The following is a 16,586-nucleotide window of genomic DNA, read 5'->3' as shown; positions in this document are numbered from 1 at the left end:
CCTCCTCTCTTTTTCCAAACTGCAGAAACCACAGATATTTGCATTGCTCTAGGTAATGTGAATGTGGACACTGCAGTCCATTGACTGGGACTCTGTTTAAATGTCAAAAATCACATTTTGTTTGGTCAAAGGAAGCAGAAAATGAAAAAAAAAAAAAAAAAAAACTTTTCCCCCAACAGTAAAGACAAAATCATTTGTGAGGTTAATAAAAAAAAAGACTCATTAACTTAAATATCTTGTTTCACTTGCAAAGATTAGGCAATAAGCTTGTGAGACAGTTATGTCTGCCTGAGTTTGGTCGCGAGATCTGAACTCTCTTTGATTCATTTGAGTGACTTCCTCTCTTTGAAGTTGACAGGAAGATGGTGGAAGTTGCTCTGGTACTCTCTTGTGAATCTGTTTCAAGGATTTTCATGAAACTGCTACTTTAGGTTTTTACTTCCAAAATGCATGTTTTGAATTGTTCTTGGAAATGGTGACCAAGCAGCATCCTCCACAGGTTGGCACATCCCTGCAAACCTCAGTGCTTATACCACCAACTCAACAAAAGGGTAACATTCTTAATAAGCAGCAACTGCTTGCTGTCTGGGACATAAAGTAATACATTTATCTACCTCTGAGATCATAAGTGCTGAAAATTATATATTTTGTATGTATTTTTTTAGTAGAGTAAAAAATATAGAATAGATAACACTGGATTTGGTTTTCTCCACTAATAATCTAGTTTAACTTTACAGATTCTTATTTGTATGTTTGGTTAACACATTAAATATTACATGCTAAAACACATTAAATACACATTAAATGTATAAAGTTTTACTGAATTGTGCTGATCATACATTTTTCCAGTTTTCTTTTCTGTGACTCGTTAATGTCACTCTATGCCAGCTGTAACTGTTCTATAATATTATTCCCAAGTAGTTTTTTTTAAGTCAAGGCATTTACTTACCGTTTATTAATCTTTTTGTTGTTTGTTTGTGGTTTCCTGTGGTTTACTTGGCGATTTTATTTAACTATACGCGGATCTTACGTGTTTCAGAACTCTTTAACAACTTAAGGCTGCACCACTGAATGTAAAGTACAGTTTTAACTTGAGTTTGTACTGTATTGAAACACCAGTTAACAGCTAAGGTGCGACTGAATTTACCCGTTTATGGTTCATGATGTGTTACATAACTGCCGGTTTTGGACTTTGAACCAAGAGCGCTAATAAACATGCAGCTCTTTCGTGTTCAGAGAGAATCGGCCCCCGCTGTGTGTTTCCTTTATTTATGAATAAAGACAACAGGCTGGATCTCGCGGGGGATTAGACGCAGAGATCGTTGTAATCCGTTTGCGGGCCGGCAGGCGGGGAGGAGCTTTAGGACCCGGTAGGTGTGGGCCGGGTAGGATTTTTCCTCGTGGAGTAGCAGCTGGACGCATGCGCCCCCCCTTCCACTAGTTGTCGATCCCCAGCCCCAGGAGCAAATGAGATGAATTGTCGTGTTATACCTGCTTAAAGGCGCCGCTGGTTTGTGTGAAAAGCTCAACCTGCTCACGGGATAGGTGAACATAAACATTTTTATTCTTAGTAGAAAGTTTAAAAAGTGCCAAATAGTTAAAGGAAGGGGACAGAACTAAACGATGAATGAGGAGAAGAGTCTTTGAATGTAAAGCTGACAATCTGAGAGCGGATTAGATCCCACTGCGAGGAATCAGAGCGTGTGCTGTTGTGAAAGATGCGGAAACAACATCAGAAGCAACAACAATCTGGATTTTGAGACAGTGTGATATTTACATGCACTGGCAGGAGGATGTCTTGGCTCAGGAGAAGAGTGAAAATTCTCCAGATTGGACGCAAACACACTAAAGTTTTCTTTCTGGGACAGTTTCAGGGCTGTGAATCGGATGATTTTTGCACCGTTCCTCGGATCTAACGGGTTTGGTTTGGACCTGAATCACCATGTCAAAAGTCATTCAGAGGAAGAACCACTGGATCACCAAAGTAAACGAGTGCGCGGTCATCCGGGACGCGTACGGGGAGCTGAATGTAGAGCTGCGCGGCGGAGCTGAGAATGGAGAGTTTCCATACATCGGGCAAGTTAAAGAGGATGCTGTGCTTTATCAGGACGGCAAACTTAGCGAAGGAGAACTGCTCTTGGAAGTCGAGGGGCTGTCTGTGTCTGGATTACCTCTGTATGACATTTTTACTGTGATCAGTTGCTGCAAAGGTCCCGTAAGATTGAAAACTGTGCGCCAAGGTAAGTCAGCCATTTAAAAAAAGTGATGCATGTTTGCATACATGCATGCACGCGCGTGCGTATGACAGGTGTGTGGGAGAGTGACTAATGCACACATACAAAGCAGCTGATGAAAGCCAGTGGTGGCTGTTGTACAGCTGTGTTGCAAAAAGCTCATATACAGTAAGAAAATGGGGATGTGAGTGAATTAGGGCAGAGGAGGGCTGCTGCTGCTGCTGCTGCTGCTGCTGCTGCTCATCCCTCCTCAGCAGCCTGGAGTCTTCACTGGATTTGACATGAAGCTGCCCTGACAGTCATCCTGCCCCCATTTGTCTAATATTGCTAAAGCCACTCCGGGTCAGACTTGGAGCGTCACAGATTAGACCACCTATAATACTCCAACACTTTAAAATGTTCCTTCTTTCTAGGGCTGCGACTAATTCTAAATCTTGTCTTTTTATTTGTTGATTTATTTTAGATTTTCTAAGGAGTAGAACATGTGAGACAGTCCTGAGGCCTCAAAGTTAAACTTGAACTTGTTTCTTTGTTTCTTATTGGATAAGGTTATTTTGGAAGCTGCAATATTCGAAAAAACAAACAAACCCAAAACTATTTAAAAATCAGATTTTATTGTGATATTTTTATTCCGAGCGTCTCTTTCCAAACATTCACATTCACTGTTTAACAAAGCTTGCAGTGCCTCCTCTCTGGGGAAATCATTAACTGTGTTATATAACTGTGGGTAGTGTCAGTGTAGCATCTTTGTACTGTATGTCCATTAGTGGCTCCACAGTGAATGTTTCACCTCTGAAACTGAAGTCTCGACCTCAGGGACAAGAGCTCAGCACTAATGCCGCTCTGTGTTTGCAGAACTGGCATTTGTTTGACACATAATCAGAGCATGTTTGCATCATGGGACATTTTTAATATCCACAGTGATCCAATAGTCTTCTAATTATTCTTAACTCCTATGGAAACACTCAACGCATAGACATAAAGGATATCTTGGCCCATCTGTCATTAGTTTCTTGCATTAGTCAGCAGATTCTCCTTGTCTCTTAATTAAAGGAGGGGGATATTCTTTGATTATCTGAGTAGCTCACAAGGCTTTCATTGTGCCTGGCAGTCCACTGGGCTCCCATGCAGAACCGGTAAGGGATAGCGATCCAAGTTGTCCCAGACCAGATGACAGGCCGTTGAGACAGATCAGATCTCTCTGCTTTTCATTCCAGAAAGCTGTGGGTCGTATTACACGAGACCACATCACCTCGGTACTGTAGGTGGAAACACAATCAGCATGTGCAAGTAGACAGTGCCCACAGGTGTGTCGCTCCCTCAGAGGAATGCACAAAAAAAACACCTGAAATAAACCTGAGCATTCCTGCAGCGAGTGTGGAATATTAAACTTGTGAGATCTTGATGCCTGACGCTTTAAAAAAAATAAGCTGTAGAATACTCAGCAAATTACATTTTGACATTTACTGATGTAAATGTCAAAATGTAAAAACCTGTGCAATAGAGGTCAAAAAGATTTTTAAAAAGGTGATTTTTTTTTTTGTTTTCTTTAGTTAGTTTGTTTTTTACAAAGACGATTACTTTATTTACCCAGAACAAAGTGGTAAAAATTATCTTTTTAAAAAGGAAAAGAAGGTACTTATCATATGTGTCTAATGACGTTTGACAGTAAATAACTGTAAACTTTATCTTTGGATTGATAATTCTTTTTATGGTTATAAGGCAGAGAGGGTGTGCCTAGTAAATGTAAATTGTGGCTTATAAGTACAACAGGCTTCAAAGTAACCAAACTGCAAAGTGTCTAGTATCACAGCCAGTGCTACAGCTACAGCTGCTAACTCTGCCAGATCACAATAACTTAACTCCTTTTGTATTTACAACAACTGTATCCATCTGCCTCTTTCACCTCATGTTGAATGTTTGCTCCGCACCTCTCCCCTCTGAAAACCTCTAGCTCATTCAACCCGAAATAAAAACAAAGTAAACCATAAAGGCAAACACTCCGAGGCAATTGGCCCATACTTTCCTTTTTAGCCCTTCCAGAGGGCTGTGGTTACTTCAGATGTTTTAACAACAGTGATACTTACAAAGGTCAGGCGAATAAAATAGTTTTCTGATGTGGCATAACTTTCAGGTTAAAGTCCAAAGAAGGAGTTCTTTGAGACATCTTATGACTGTGACCTACTTACGCAGCTCTTCTCTGTTATCATCGGTTGAATCCAGCTCAGTGATGAAAGCTTTTGTTGTCACTGTGTTTTGAGCTTGAATGGCTGCTACCTTGGCCAGGTCTCCCTTGTAAAGGAGATTTGCTCTCAATGGGACTTCCTGGTTAAATAGAGGCAATTATAATAGCCTGACATCTTTTAGTGTCTGTAAAAGCGCAACAGTTCTATATCAGGTCATTTAGTAATACTAGACTAACAAGAGTGCTAGTGAATGAAACTGTTTGGGTGTTAACAGTCTTCTCAACAGTTGAATTATTTATCTTTTAAGAAAACCACGATGCCCTCCTGCAGCCAAGAGTCTGGGGGTTTATGATCATGAGAGGGTCTGGGCCAGGTGTCAGGCTGTCTGATCTCAAGTAGCCCTTGCTCCCCTTAGATCTTGTGTTGAACCTTAGCCAGACAGAGGGGAGTCAGGCCAGTCTGCTAGATGCCAGGCATTCCTGGGAGGTGGAGATGAAATCTTAATGGAACACTCTGATGAAACTGGCTAAACTTTTACACATAAAATTTGAAGTTTTTTACCTTTTTAGTTAGTCCTTTAGACCTTCTCTTGCTTTCTGTCATCACCCTGCTCAGTCCTTGGATGCAGTGTGGTATAGTTATTAACGAGACTATCTGTGTAGTCCTTAAGATAAACGATTGTGATAGTAAGCATCTGTCCTTACAAACAGCTTTAGAGTCACTAACAGCTACCTGTGTATAAATTTAGTATCACCAGACTCACCAGTTAATCATCATTCCCATTTGGGAGCACACCTGGCTACTTTGATTGAGTTTACCCATTTCTATGTGCTAAACACATTTTGTTTCCATTTTTATATTTTCTTCAGTGGCAATAAAACACTATTAAAGATGTATGTTGTTCAGTTCTTTATTAAAATTTTTTTGTAATGAAATATGAGCCAATCCAGTGTTGCGTTATGCAAATTTTAGAAGTTGTGCACATCTAGATAAATAGCTTCAGGCACAATTTTTCTAGCTGGGTGCCTTTCAAACCATTGCAGCAGAAGTGGGCACAACCAAATGATAAAAGCCAGTCAAACATCACATGGTTGAGGACATTCACTTTATTTATTCATAACATTATATACTCAGACAGTGATGAAAACTTATTTGATATAGTTCATTCTTTTTTTGTTGTTTTCTTTTTTTTTTGCCAGATTTCTGTTACTTCCACTTGGATTTTTGATGCTCAAAAGAAAATTGCAGTTATTCAATTTCAAACTTTAGTTTGGGTCCACACAATAGTACAAAAATAGACCTGTTTACTGTCTTATATAAAAATAGTATTGGTCTCATCACCTTATTCCCCTGTTCAAGTGCATAAGTTTGTGAGTTTCTATAAAATTCACAACTTTTTGTACTAAGGTTTAAAACTAGCCTGATGATGGGCGTGACCACTTTGGATGATTTGTGGTTATGCTGGATGTCACGTCAGCTATGTTGAGTCACTGGACTGGACCTCTTGACTGTGTTGTTACAACGCATTCTCTCTCCAGACTAGTTACATACTGATGCATAGTCAGGAACCCTTTCTCACCACGGTTAAGTTACCTCCTTTCAACACGGGGAAGAAGAATAACCTACAAGTCAACATCGAGAGGCGATCATATGACCTTCAAACAGAAGACAAGAATTTGACTCCTTGCTGGGACAGTTTTCTTTAGTCACTTACTTACATTTTTGACTATACCTTTGCTGATCTAAACCTAACCTACCTGGTCAGATTTAGTCTTCACTATGTTAAACAAACACTGCATTAAAACTCACATTTGCAACAAGCTTTTCTGACCGATTATGACGGTCCCAAAAACAGCATTTTCGCTGTTTTTGCCGTTTCTATTTCAGATTTTGAGGGACAACCATTGACCTTTACTGGACCTCATACTGAGGTGCATGCTGATAAATGTCAGTAAAGTAGTACAGTGTGAAGCCTATGGGTCCTGCCTTTTGTATGTGATGATTTCAGAGCGGTCGGTGCCATTTGATGTGTTGTTGATGGTCCTCGTATAGACAGACCAATAGTTTGTTTCTAGGTTTACCTGGTACAATAAGTGTAATATTTTATTTATAATTAATTAATAAGCAAATGTATGTGTCTGTGCAGTCCATACAGTTTATGGATTCAACTTACCTCACTAGTATTAGCTTATGATGGAACAACCCGCCCTCTTATCCAAATAATTACTTCTAGCTCTAAAAATGAAGATTGGCTTCAAAACTGTATTCACAAATAAATGTGTGATATTGCAATGGCTGCATCCATCTGTTATAAATAGATTATATGGGAAAACAAATAGAAAGTATACTTAGCAAAACTGGATTTAATTGTAGCTTGCCTTTAAATTCTATGTGTAAAACTGAGTGGGATTTAAAGGTTACACTATCTTTTATGTGTGGTTAAAAAGGCTTACAGGCATCATGACAGTGTTTGCAGACGCAGAGCTCTTCCGTTACGGGCTTATTCCAGAATGCAAGTTCCTTGCATTTTTTAAGGACGAAGACTTTGTCAGTCTTGATTAAAAGCAACTGACTGCATGTAAGTATATCCTTGAAAGGCTTGTCAGGGGCTCTGTTCCTTCTGCTTTTTCCTTTCCTTTCCTTAATCGCCTTCTCTTTAAGAGCTCTGTTTTAGACAGCTGTTTTAGACAGCAGTGAGGCCTCTAAGATGTTTTGTGTGTTCCTATCTTTTCACACTTATGCTTTTTTTGTGTGCACAGAATAAGATTTTGACATTATAAGAAATGTTACTGTGGATGTCTTCAAAATAAGTGTAAATATAGCTGTACTTTCTTGTGACTCATACTGTATGAGCGCATGCTTTTTTAGGGTTTATATGCTGCAGTTTTACTTGATGAATGTTAATAAAGGCAGTGCACCAGTGAAGGAACTATACAAGGAGCACATAAGCAGCTTGTGTCATTTAAGCTTGAACAAATGGCTGTGCAATTCACAGACTTTGCCTCAGGTGTTGTAACAATGAGGTTAGGATGGAGTGCAGGCCAGAAGGGTTACAAGAAAAAACCAGTGCTGTGCGTGTGATGCTCTGTCAGGCAAAGACATTCATTGTTTGTACTCTGTAGCCTTGCAAAAGTGGCTTGTCGGGTGTACATTATTTTTGCATATATCAAACCATACAAAACCTGACATACAGTGTCAGATGTATAATTCATGCTTTGCTTATTCTTTGCTTGTGTTTTGATATTTAACTTTACAGAAGGCAATTTACTGATGTTAGTGTTATATTTTGGCATGAGGACTAATGCTTATCGCACTATCAATGAATCAACCAGATATTTTCTTAAAAAATCATTTAATGTATTTTAAACTGAACTGCTGTCAGTATATTAAAGTATGGCCATGTTGTTTCACTTCATAAGTCTCAAGACCATATCAGTAAATTTTTTGTGTTTGAAGGTGAAACTTCCCAGTGGTAAAATGTAAACTAGTGTCTGAGTATCAGTTATTTTGACAGTCCTGCTTGGTATGCTGGCATGGTGCCTACAGTACTAACCACCAACAGGGGGGTCAACCAACAGGCTCACGCTCCATGGTCATTACCAATAAGATTCTGATCATCTCCATCTAGCGAGATACAAGTGATATGCAAAGTCTTTGGCAAAGTGAGATTTGAAGTTATCATATCACTTGATATTTTATGAAGTTCTTCTCGTGGATCATTTTGAGCATGCAAAATTTATCAGCATCAAGAATTATATGTTAATGACTTTCCAAGTTTGAGGGGAACACTATTCAGCTAATCATTAGCAACAATTATGTAGTGTGCATGAAGGTTATGCTTTGAAAATCGAAAAGTGCTACAAATATGACCTTGAGTGCAATTTGAGTGAAGATCCATTAGGTGATTTCTGTGATCACTGAATTTATTTTCAGTGCTTGGAATAACAGGAGCTTTTTGACATCTACAACCAGTTTTCATAAGAAAATGCTGTATAGAAAAGCTGTATGGTTGATGAAGTGACAGCTTTTCAGATTGTGCAGTTCTCATCATAAAAAAAATGTGCTTAATTTTTTTCCAATGACCTCAGCTTGAAAGGAATGCCGTGGTGATAAAGAAGGGTAAATTCATGTCATTAGGTTCATAAAGAGATACTCCTCCACAGCAAAGCTGTAACAAGCATGAAGAGCCTTCTGGGTGTATAAAGTGCTCACTGATTTACTCTTGTTTGATTTATGCAGTTTATGCTTATCATTGCACACAGAGAAAGCATTGCAGGCAGTGTGTTACTGTATGTAGATTTGCAAAATGCATTCAGCTAAATGTCTAACAAAAAAAATACTCATCACTTTCCTGTTTCTTCAAACAGCAACTTCAAAGACTGAGAAATGAAGCCAATAAAATAAATAAATTAAATGGCTGATTGAGGTTGGCTATAAAAAGTGAGTCAGACGTAGTACCACATGTTAGGTTGATTAACTCCAAAGAAGAAATCGGCAACTTTTGGAGGATTTTTAATTTCATTTATCCATCTGATCAAAAAAAGTAAAAAAAAATGGTTTGAAGTGTGGACAAATGCACAAAGAGCAAAAGTCTCCAGTGTTCGTCATTTTATTTTATTTGCTGCTTAGGACTGATTAGCAGACAATACATCCAAAGATCATGAACCAAGCACACTGGCTGATAGCTTAACAATTCGTTTTCTCAAAAATGTGGTCTTTTCAGACCTCAAAAAACAAGATGGTGACAGCCATAAGATCAAACTTGAAGCTTCAACATGGAAAGTCTCTGCACCAGTGGGTTACTCCACGATCTCTAAGCAAATCTTTTATAGGCTTTTTAGTCACAATTATGCAAAAAAAAAAAAAAAAAGACAAATTTTAGCCAAAATTAAAAGGAAAAATGTTTGTTGTTGCAGAAATGTTTACATATAATGTCTTAGTAGTTTCGAGACAAGAAAAAATGAAACCCAGTCATAAAATAAAGGACACGAATGATAAACACCAGTGTGAATACATGCAAATGTGCAAGTAAATTTGGAATCAGAAAAAATAAACCAAATTTTGAATATCTATTCTTAAATTGGTTTATCTAGTATTGTTACTTAGAAATGACATATTTCTGAGCTAAGGGCTACCCGAATGCGAAAGTTTTGCTCCGTCTAATTTCAAATGGTTTATATTTCAGGACAAGCTGCAGACTCTATGTTTGTGGTTTATCCCCACTTAGAGGCCACGCCTGTGCTTCTGATAGTTTTACTTAATCTAAAACTGACTTTATCTTTTTTGAGATCATTATTTCACTTTCATCTGCATACAGACATGCACATTACCAGTAATACCTGATCAGTATAGGAGTTTGAACCCAGCTGAGGTTATTTATTTTTCTCTGTGTTGCTGTCTTTTTTATCCTTTGTTACTGTGCTGTTTTCTGGAGTACCTCTCATATGCTATTATCTGTCTGAATATATATAAAATCTTATTTCACAATAACTAGTAATCTACTATGTGAAACCATCAAAAAACAGAGATAAATGGCAAATACGGGCCCTTTTTGGTCATGTGGCTAAATAAGCACCTGCAAACATCAACATGTAGTGTTCAGCTACAATATTTAAATAGTATTTTCAGTGTCAGTAATTCCTTATGATACACATAAACATTTTCCAGTGCTTAGTCATTTTTTTGAGCTCCATAGAAGCAGAGTATCATTCGGTGTAAGGATGAAAGGCCTTCAGGTGTAAGCAATGTATTATATACACTAAACATGATACCAGATGCGCTAAATGTGTAAAAATGCCAAATAAGCCTTGTTTGCACTGGACATTTTGCAATTTGAATCATCACTGATAAATAGAGTGGGTGTTATAAGACCTGTTTAGATAGATTGGCTTTATATTGTTTTGTTCTTCCTGAGTACAGTTGGGTTGAAACAGGGAAGTGGTGCAGGTATTTGGTAATATGGATACGCTCTTTTAAGTAATCTATTGTTTTTGGTTTCTACAGAAACTTTTGTTCCTTGACGTTTGCCTGTAGGGCTGTGCGTCTTCTGGGAATTTCGTGAAGAAGAGCTGTCTAAAGAATAAACTCAGCACACCAATGTCTTTGATTTGTCCTGCCATAGCCTGCAAACATTATAGTGCACACAAATATTCACTTTTTCAGCCTGGTGACACAAGTAGCAAAATAAGAGGTTTTTAGACTTTAAATAGTAACACAAGAAAACACTCATTTAGGGCGAACAGCGCTGATCTGGTAAATAAACCATGTGCTGCACATGTGTATGGAATAGTCCCTTGTTAGGCATCACTTCATTGAGTTAAGAACGTGACTATGACTCAGCAAACTCAGCAAACAGCTCTGAAGCTGTGAGCAGGATGGATTCAGTTTCAGTGGAGGTGCTTAGATTTGTGTACTGTGTGTTTTAATAAATTGGTGCAGTAGCCAGTCAGAACAACCTATTGTACATTACTGCTGAAAGGTTTTTCCTCTCAATGCTACTGACTTAGTCTATCTTTGCTCTGAATGGCTGCTTGAAAGCAGGTGATCCAGGGAAAAAAACACTGATGAAGTTTTAAGGTCTTTCCACTAGATTTTCCCTTTCAGGCAGTCTCTGCACATGCAATGGCGCTCATACACGATCCTCTACAGTCAATCAAGCACACATCTGCATGTTCACCACAAGAGTCTCATACACTGGATATTAATTGACATTTAAGCTTCGCTCCTCAATCATACATCTGGAGTGAATTAAGTACGATTGGAGCTCTTTTTTTATACACGTGAATCACAGTTCTACTTTTAGCATGTTTCTTTGGTTTTGTTGTGGTTTTCCAGGCACAGTAATTACACCTTCTATAAGAAACAAATTGCATATACTGTGTGAAGCATTCTAATTTTCTTCAAGCTCCTCTGTCATCAGCTAGGTTTCTATATCAGCTGGGGCAGAACATCATGCAGAGATGAAAATATTTCAGTAAAGCGCTCATTTGATTGTTTGTAAAATAAGACGCTGCTACAAATGTACCATTATTTTTATTATGTGAACTGAGGGAGAGGCTTTTTGTTCTGCTCCTTATCCTTCAGTACTTCTAGTGTGTCAGTCACCAGGGACTCGGATTGCTTGTGAGTGCTTGAAAGGCTAACCCAACCTTTTAAGGTTTTTGCAGCATATAAAACAAGTTATACCATCATCTCATATCCTGGCTTTAATGTTCACATTTAATCTGAAAGGGCACATGTTCCTGTATGCAACACACATTAAGCTGTTGTTCTACAACTCATCCTCTGGCCGCCCTGCTTGTTGAAATATAATGATTTACAGGGTTGGTGAGTTCATGCTATAAGAGGTTAACTTGCCTTGGAAACAGATTTGGAAATTCCCTCTAATGTCTGTTTCTCTATCATAGGATCAACACCTGTTTTATTGAAACAGAGAGGCAAAAATTAAAACACAAAGTTTGTGTTAATTGACACCAGTGCACAAACTTTTATTACAATGATATATCATTTCTGGGTAACATGTGAGTCATTTTGACATGAAATACTTTTCCTGGAACATCATCAGCAAGCTGAGCTTGTTATTTCTGCTTTGGTACACAAACAGTTGTGCTAACCTCAGTCTCTTAAAGTGACAATCAAAATTGCATTATCTTTTTTTTTTAATGACATTACCTTATTTGGATCATAAATAAAGACTTTGTGAGCACGCTGGCACCATGTGGTTTTATTCTGGAGAATTTTCTTATTCACTGTTGTTTTTACATAATTTCTGAACAGCATAATTTCAAATAACACATATTTATATAAACAAAACAACTGGTTTCTATGGTTTTCTCTCAAATTTGTTGCGTTTAAATGTGCTATAGAAATAAAATTGACACATTGACACAAGTAGGGCACCCCAGTGCTAAATTCATGTATGATAACGCTGAATCCAAAACATTGTAATAAAATAATGCATATATGCATGGCATATACAGTTTTAGGAATATTTGAATAAAACATATTGGCATAGTAGGGACATAGTAGTGCTTATTTTTACATTCCTAGGGCTGCTAATTCAAATAAGATGTCAGCTGCAAAACTCAATTAAAAAAAATATTTTCTCTGTAATACTGCTTTGTGTTACACAGTTCAGTTTTAATCATTATTTGAAGCTTACAGCGCACACTGGAGCACAAGACAGAAACGTAATCATTGTTTTTAGTCACGCGGGTGTTATGGCTTACAGGGATGTAAACTCAAAGGAAAGGTTTCTCTTCTCGATGTTACACCTAAACCCAACCTAATACACAATGACTGGAGTCAGTAAGCAGAGCTGACTTTGATCTTGGAAGTGCAGAAGACCCAGCCTGCTTTTCCCATGATCTTGTTCCCTGACTTTTTGCCCTGTCAGACCATTGCCCTGACAGCTTTGAACAGGTGGAGAAGAAGGTTCAAACACCTTTATGAACTCTGTGCATCTGTGTGTGGGTCCCAGTGTTCACATTTTCCCCTCTTTTCCCAGTCATATATTTGTGACTTGTAACGGGTGGAAGGACACCTTATCTACATCAAAGCTTTGCAGGAACTGGCTTCCTCCATCTGATATTCTCATTACTGTTGTGATGCTTGAAGACAGTTCCGTCTGTGGTGGTCTGAGTTAGTCACAGTAGGAAGGAAAGGAAGGCCACAACAATAAATCTGATTTGTGCTGCAGGGACACATCTTTGGTAGAGTGACACAGAAATAATGAAAGAAAAAAATATAGCTGACTGCATTAGTTAGGCAAGTGCTTGTTTGGTGTTTTCTTGACATAGACATGCTTCAGAGTTGCTAATGGTCAGTCAATTCCAGGTATTACTGTTTGGTTTCATTTTAACAAAATATTAACCAAACATTCTGCTTTGTGACATGTTTTATGTGCAATCATCATGGTCAAAGTCAGCCTGCTTCTTATCTATCTTTATTTGTTTTTGTTTGCACAGTGTTTCATTGGTCCATGTTTTGGGTCATGATCACTACAATATTCTCCCTTAGTCCTCTGGCCTGAGAGGACTGAGGGAGAATATTGTACAAATTTACTACAATCTGACGCATGCGTCCACATATCAGACCACGTGCTGTTTTTCTTACAGCTGCTCTGAAGCACTGTATTGTAAATTTAGACTCCTTGTCAAAGTAAGTTAATTGATGGACGCACTTTTACTGAGCTGTCATTGTCAGCTAAACTTACTTTGAACATTAGCGTGTGTAACTCACTCTGTGTCTCTTCTTTTGTTACACTGCCTTTATAAACCTGACCTGAAGCTGGCTCGAATCTTATTGAGTTTGCAGAAGAAAAATAATGTTGTACTCTTTTATGTTTACTTCTGTTCTCAATATAGAGCTTCTGTGTGAGGTTATATATGGTAGCTTAGTCTGTTTAATCAGTTGAACATCACTGCAAATGCCACAGTCTGACCAAAATATCCTCAGATAACTGTTTTAAAAATGAGGAGCAGACACGGAGGGGGGATATTTTTAAAACTCTCAGCAGAAGACATTATACAATGATAAAAGCTAAATATCTGTTCCTGCTGTTCTTTTAAGATAAAACAGATCCATGACACCTTCTGGGACTGTTTGCATGCTTCTGCCTGTACAAGGGAGGGACTAACCTTGGGCTGCAGCTGTTCGTCACAATTTGGCAGCATCTGGCTGTGCTCAGGGGTGAGGTGTGCCCATGGGGGAGCTGGGCATACAGAGAGTAGAAATACTTTGTTCTGAGCTGGTTGCATAGAGGATAGGACTAATTAAAGCATAATCCATATAGCTTTCGAGATTAGAAAGATCTATTTCTGTCCTCCAATTGTACATTTAATACACTGAACATTTAGTTCTTCAGTCCTGAAGTCAGCAATTCTGGTATATTTGCAGAATGGCAGAAGAAAAAGAAGTTTGGCTTTAAATTAAGTACAATATATAATATAATATAATATAATATAATATAATATAATATAATATAATATAATATAATACTGCTGTTAGGATGCCTGGATCGTTGACCCAGAGTTTTGAGTTTATTATATTATTTATCATTTCTAGTCTTTGGTTTCTTTGTTAGAGTTCTGTCTTATAGTTTACGTCTCTGTTCCCTCTGTTGCAGTGCCTGCCTGTGAGTCTGTGTCTTTAAGTTCAGTCTGTGTTATGTTTCCTGTTTTACTTTGGAGGTGCATGTCTTATGTTAATGTATCTGGCTTTGCTTCCCCTGTTTCGTTAGGCCTGATTTGCCCCAGCTGTGTTTCCCTCCTGTTGCCCATTCCCTGATTGCTCCCTCTATGTATTTAAGCCCTGTGTTTCAGTTTGTCAGTGTCGCGATCTACCCTTATCTTGCTGTGTGTTCTGTTTGCGTAAGTTTACTTTGGAATCTTAGTTTTGTTACCTTTTTGGAGTTCAGCATTAAAGCCGTATTTAAGTTCACCTTTGGTTTCCGTGAGTCTGCATTTTGGGTCCTTTTCCTGCCTGCACACAGCTGTTTCATAAAACTGCATGGTTAAATCCGTAAAGGTTGATTCTGTTCATCTGGATGTAGCGTTTTCAGTGGGTGAAACGTTGCGTCACTCATCCAAGGGACTTCTTCAGTCTCAGCTGACTGCAGGTTTCCCCACTCTCATGACCACTGATCGAAGACCACTGATCAGTGGACACAAGCACCATTCACAGAGACTTGGGGAATGGCTGCAATCACAGCATTGTAAGATGTACCCTTAAGCCCCCTCCGCGATTCAGAGATGGTCTTTCCCTTTTCACATAAATGGCCTCTTTGACTCGCTGCTCACACTCGTTGCTCTCTGTCCAGGATGTGTACATCCTCATCATTGAAAGAGTGTCCACTGGCCTGTAGATGTATGGTTTAATAAGTGTATAATATTGTGGCTCTCAGTAGTGTAAGGTGTAAGCAAAGGATTTTCTGTGCTGATTATTAAATCATAAAGTTTGCATGCATGACTAAATGAATACAGGGTTTCATGAAATCACAGCTTTGGTAACCTTTCTATTTCTGTTATTACAGATGTTTTTTTGCAACCCTTTTAAAAAAATGATCAAGTGTTTGTCGTACAGGTGGATTTAAAATGGATTTTTAAGTTACTTTTGTTTAAATCGAGCTTTGCCCTACCTTTAACAATTGTTTTAATGCCATGTAACAGTTTTAGTGGAGAATGGCAAAGCTGAACTGAAGAGTTTATTTAATTCCTACGATAAAAATAGAAGCACTTGGCTGTGCCACAGTTATGATTTCGGTGATTAAAGCTCCTTCTCTGTCTGCAGTTATGACAAAAATGAAACCTGGACTTTCTCAGATAAAGCTGTCGCCTGACATTCAAACAGAAAATAACCTTGCTATCAAACTGAACACAAACAGACTTTCTTAGGTAAGTTGAAGATGTCTGACACGTTAATATATAAATTTCTTATTTTAATTTGACAAACTCAAAGGCTATGTTTCTAGCGTGACTTTGCGGCAGATGAAGTTTGCACAGCTGTCATGGTGAAATAAGAATACATATATAAGATGTAACAATTTACATGGAGGATTTCCTCCAGATAAGTTGTTCAACTCTGAGGGTTCTTTCTTTAATTCCCTTTTAAGGCTTTTTCATCTTTTGATTTAATTGGGAACATAGTTTTATAAGATACATTAGCAAAGTTAATAGTTGTAACTTTTGTCTATAAAAAGAAACCTCAAAGTCTTTGGAGAAGCATGGAAAAGAGGAAAGAGTTGCACAATCAAAGATGCAACTGGAAACATTGCAAATGATGAAAGCAGCACTCAAAATGAAACACTGAACAAACTGGTCAGCAATAACCGCACAGTGCAGTCACACGCGACACAAAATGACAGCTTCATTACTTTAGAACAAAATAAACAATGAAGAGAAGACATTGTACAATAACTGCACCATACACTATTCTAAATAAAGAAAAATTATTATGAAATGTAATGTCAAAATAAATAAAGAAATACCAGAATACCAGAAATAAATAAGCATAAAAAAGGTTATGTCATCAAGGTTACAAAGGTGCCATCATACCATGTTGTAGAAAAGGCTCAGTGTAGGATTTATTGGAGGCTTTTGTATCTGATTTCTTCATATATAGATAAAAAAAAATCCTGGTGTGTCGGTCCAGGAAAGGCCTGGTGGAC

At 38.1% G+C, this 16,586-nt stretch overlaps 1 protein-coding gene across 9 annotated transcripts in view; it reads left to right on the top strand.

The window, feature by feature from the left end:
• The first annotated feature begins 1,475 nt into the window (after positions 1 to 1,475).
• Positions 1,476 to 16,586, top strand: part of LOC134618944 (membrane-associated guanylate kinase, WW and PDZ domain-containing protein 1-like) — an 89,517-nt gene continuing 74,406 nt past the window's right edge. For 8 of the 9 annotated variants that reach the window (XM_063464586.1, XM_063464585.1, XM_063464583.1 and 5 more), the window contains exon 1: positions 1,479 to 2,240. In XM_063464586.1, the coding sequence (XP_063320656.1) occupies positions 1,943 to 2,240 (298 nt within the window). In that variant the 5' untranslated portion in view covers positions 1,479 to 1,942. Of the gene's footprint in view, positions 2,241 to 16,586 lie in introns of all 9 variants that reach the window. The other variant, XM_063464587.2, reaches the window with a different exon arrangement.

The sequence above is a fragment of the Pelmatolapia mariae genome, linkage group LG20 (assembly GCF_036321145.2).
Source record: "Pelmatolapia mariae isolate MD_Pm_ZW linkage group LG20, Pm_UMD_F_2, whole genome shotgun sequence".
Classification (NCBI taxonomy): Eukaryota; Metazoa; Chordata; class Actinopteri; order Cichliformes; family Cichlidae; genus Pelmatolapia; species Pelmatolapia mariae.
This window is presented reverse-complemented; position numbering and strand designations above follow the sequence as displayed.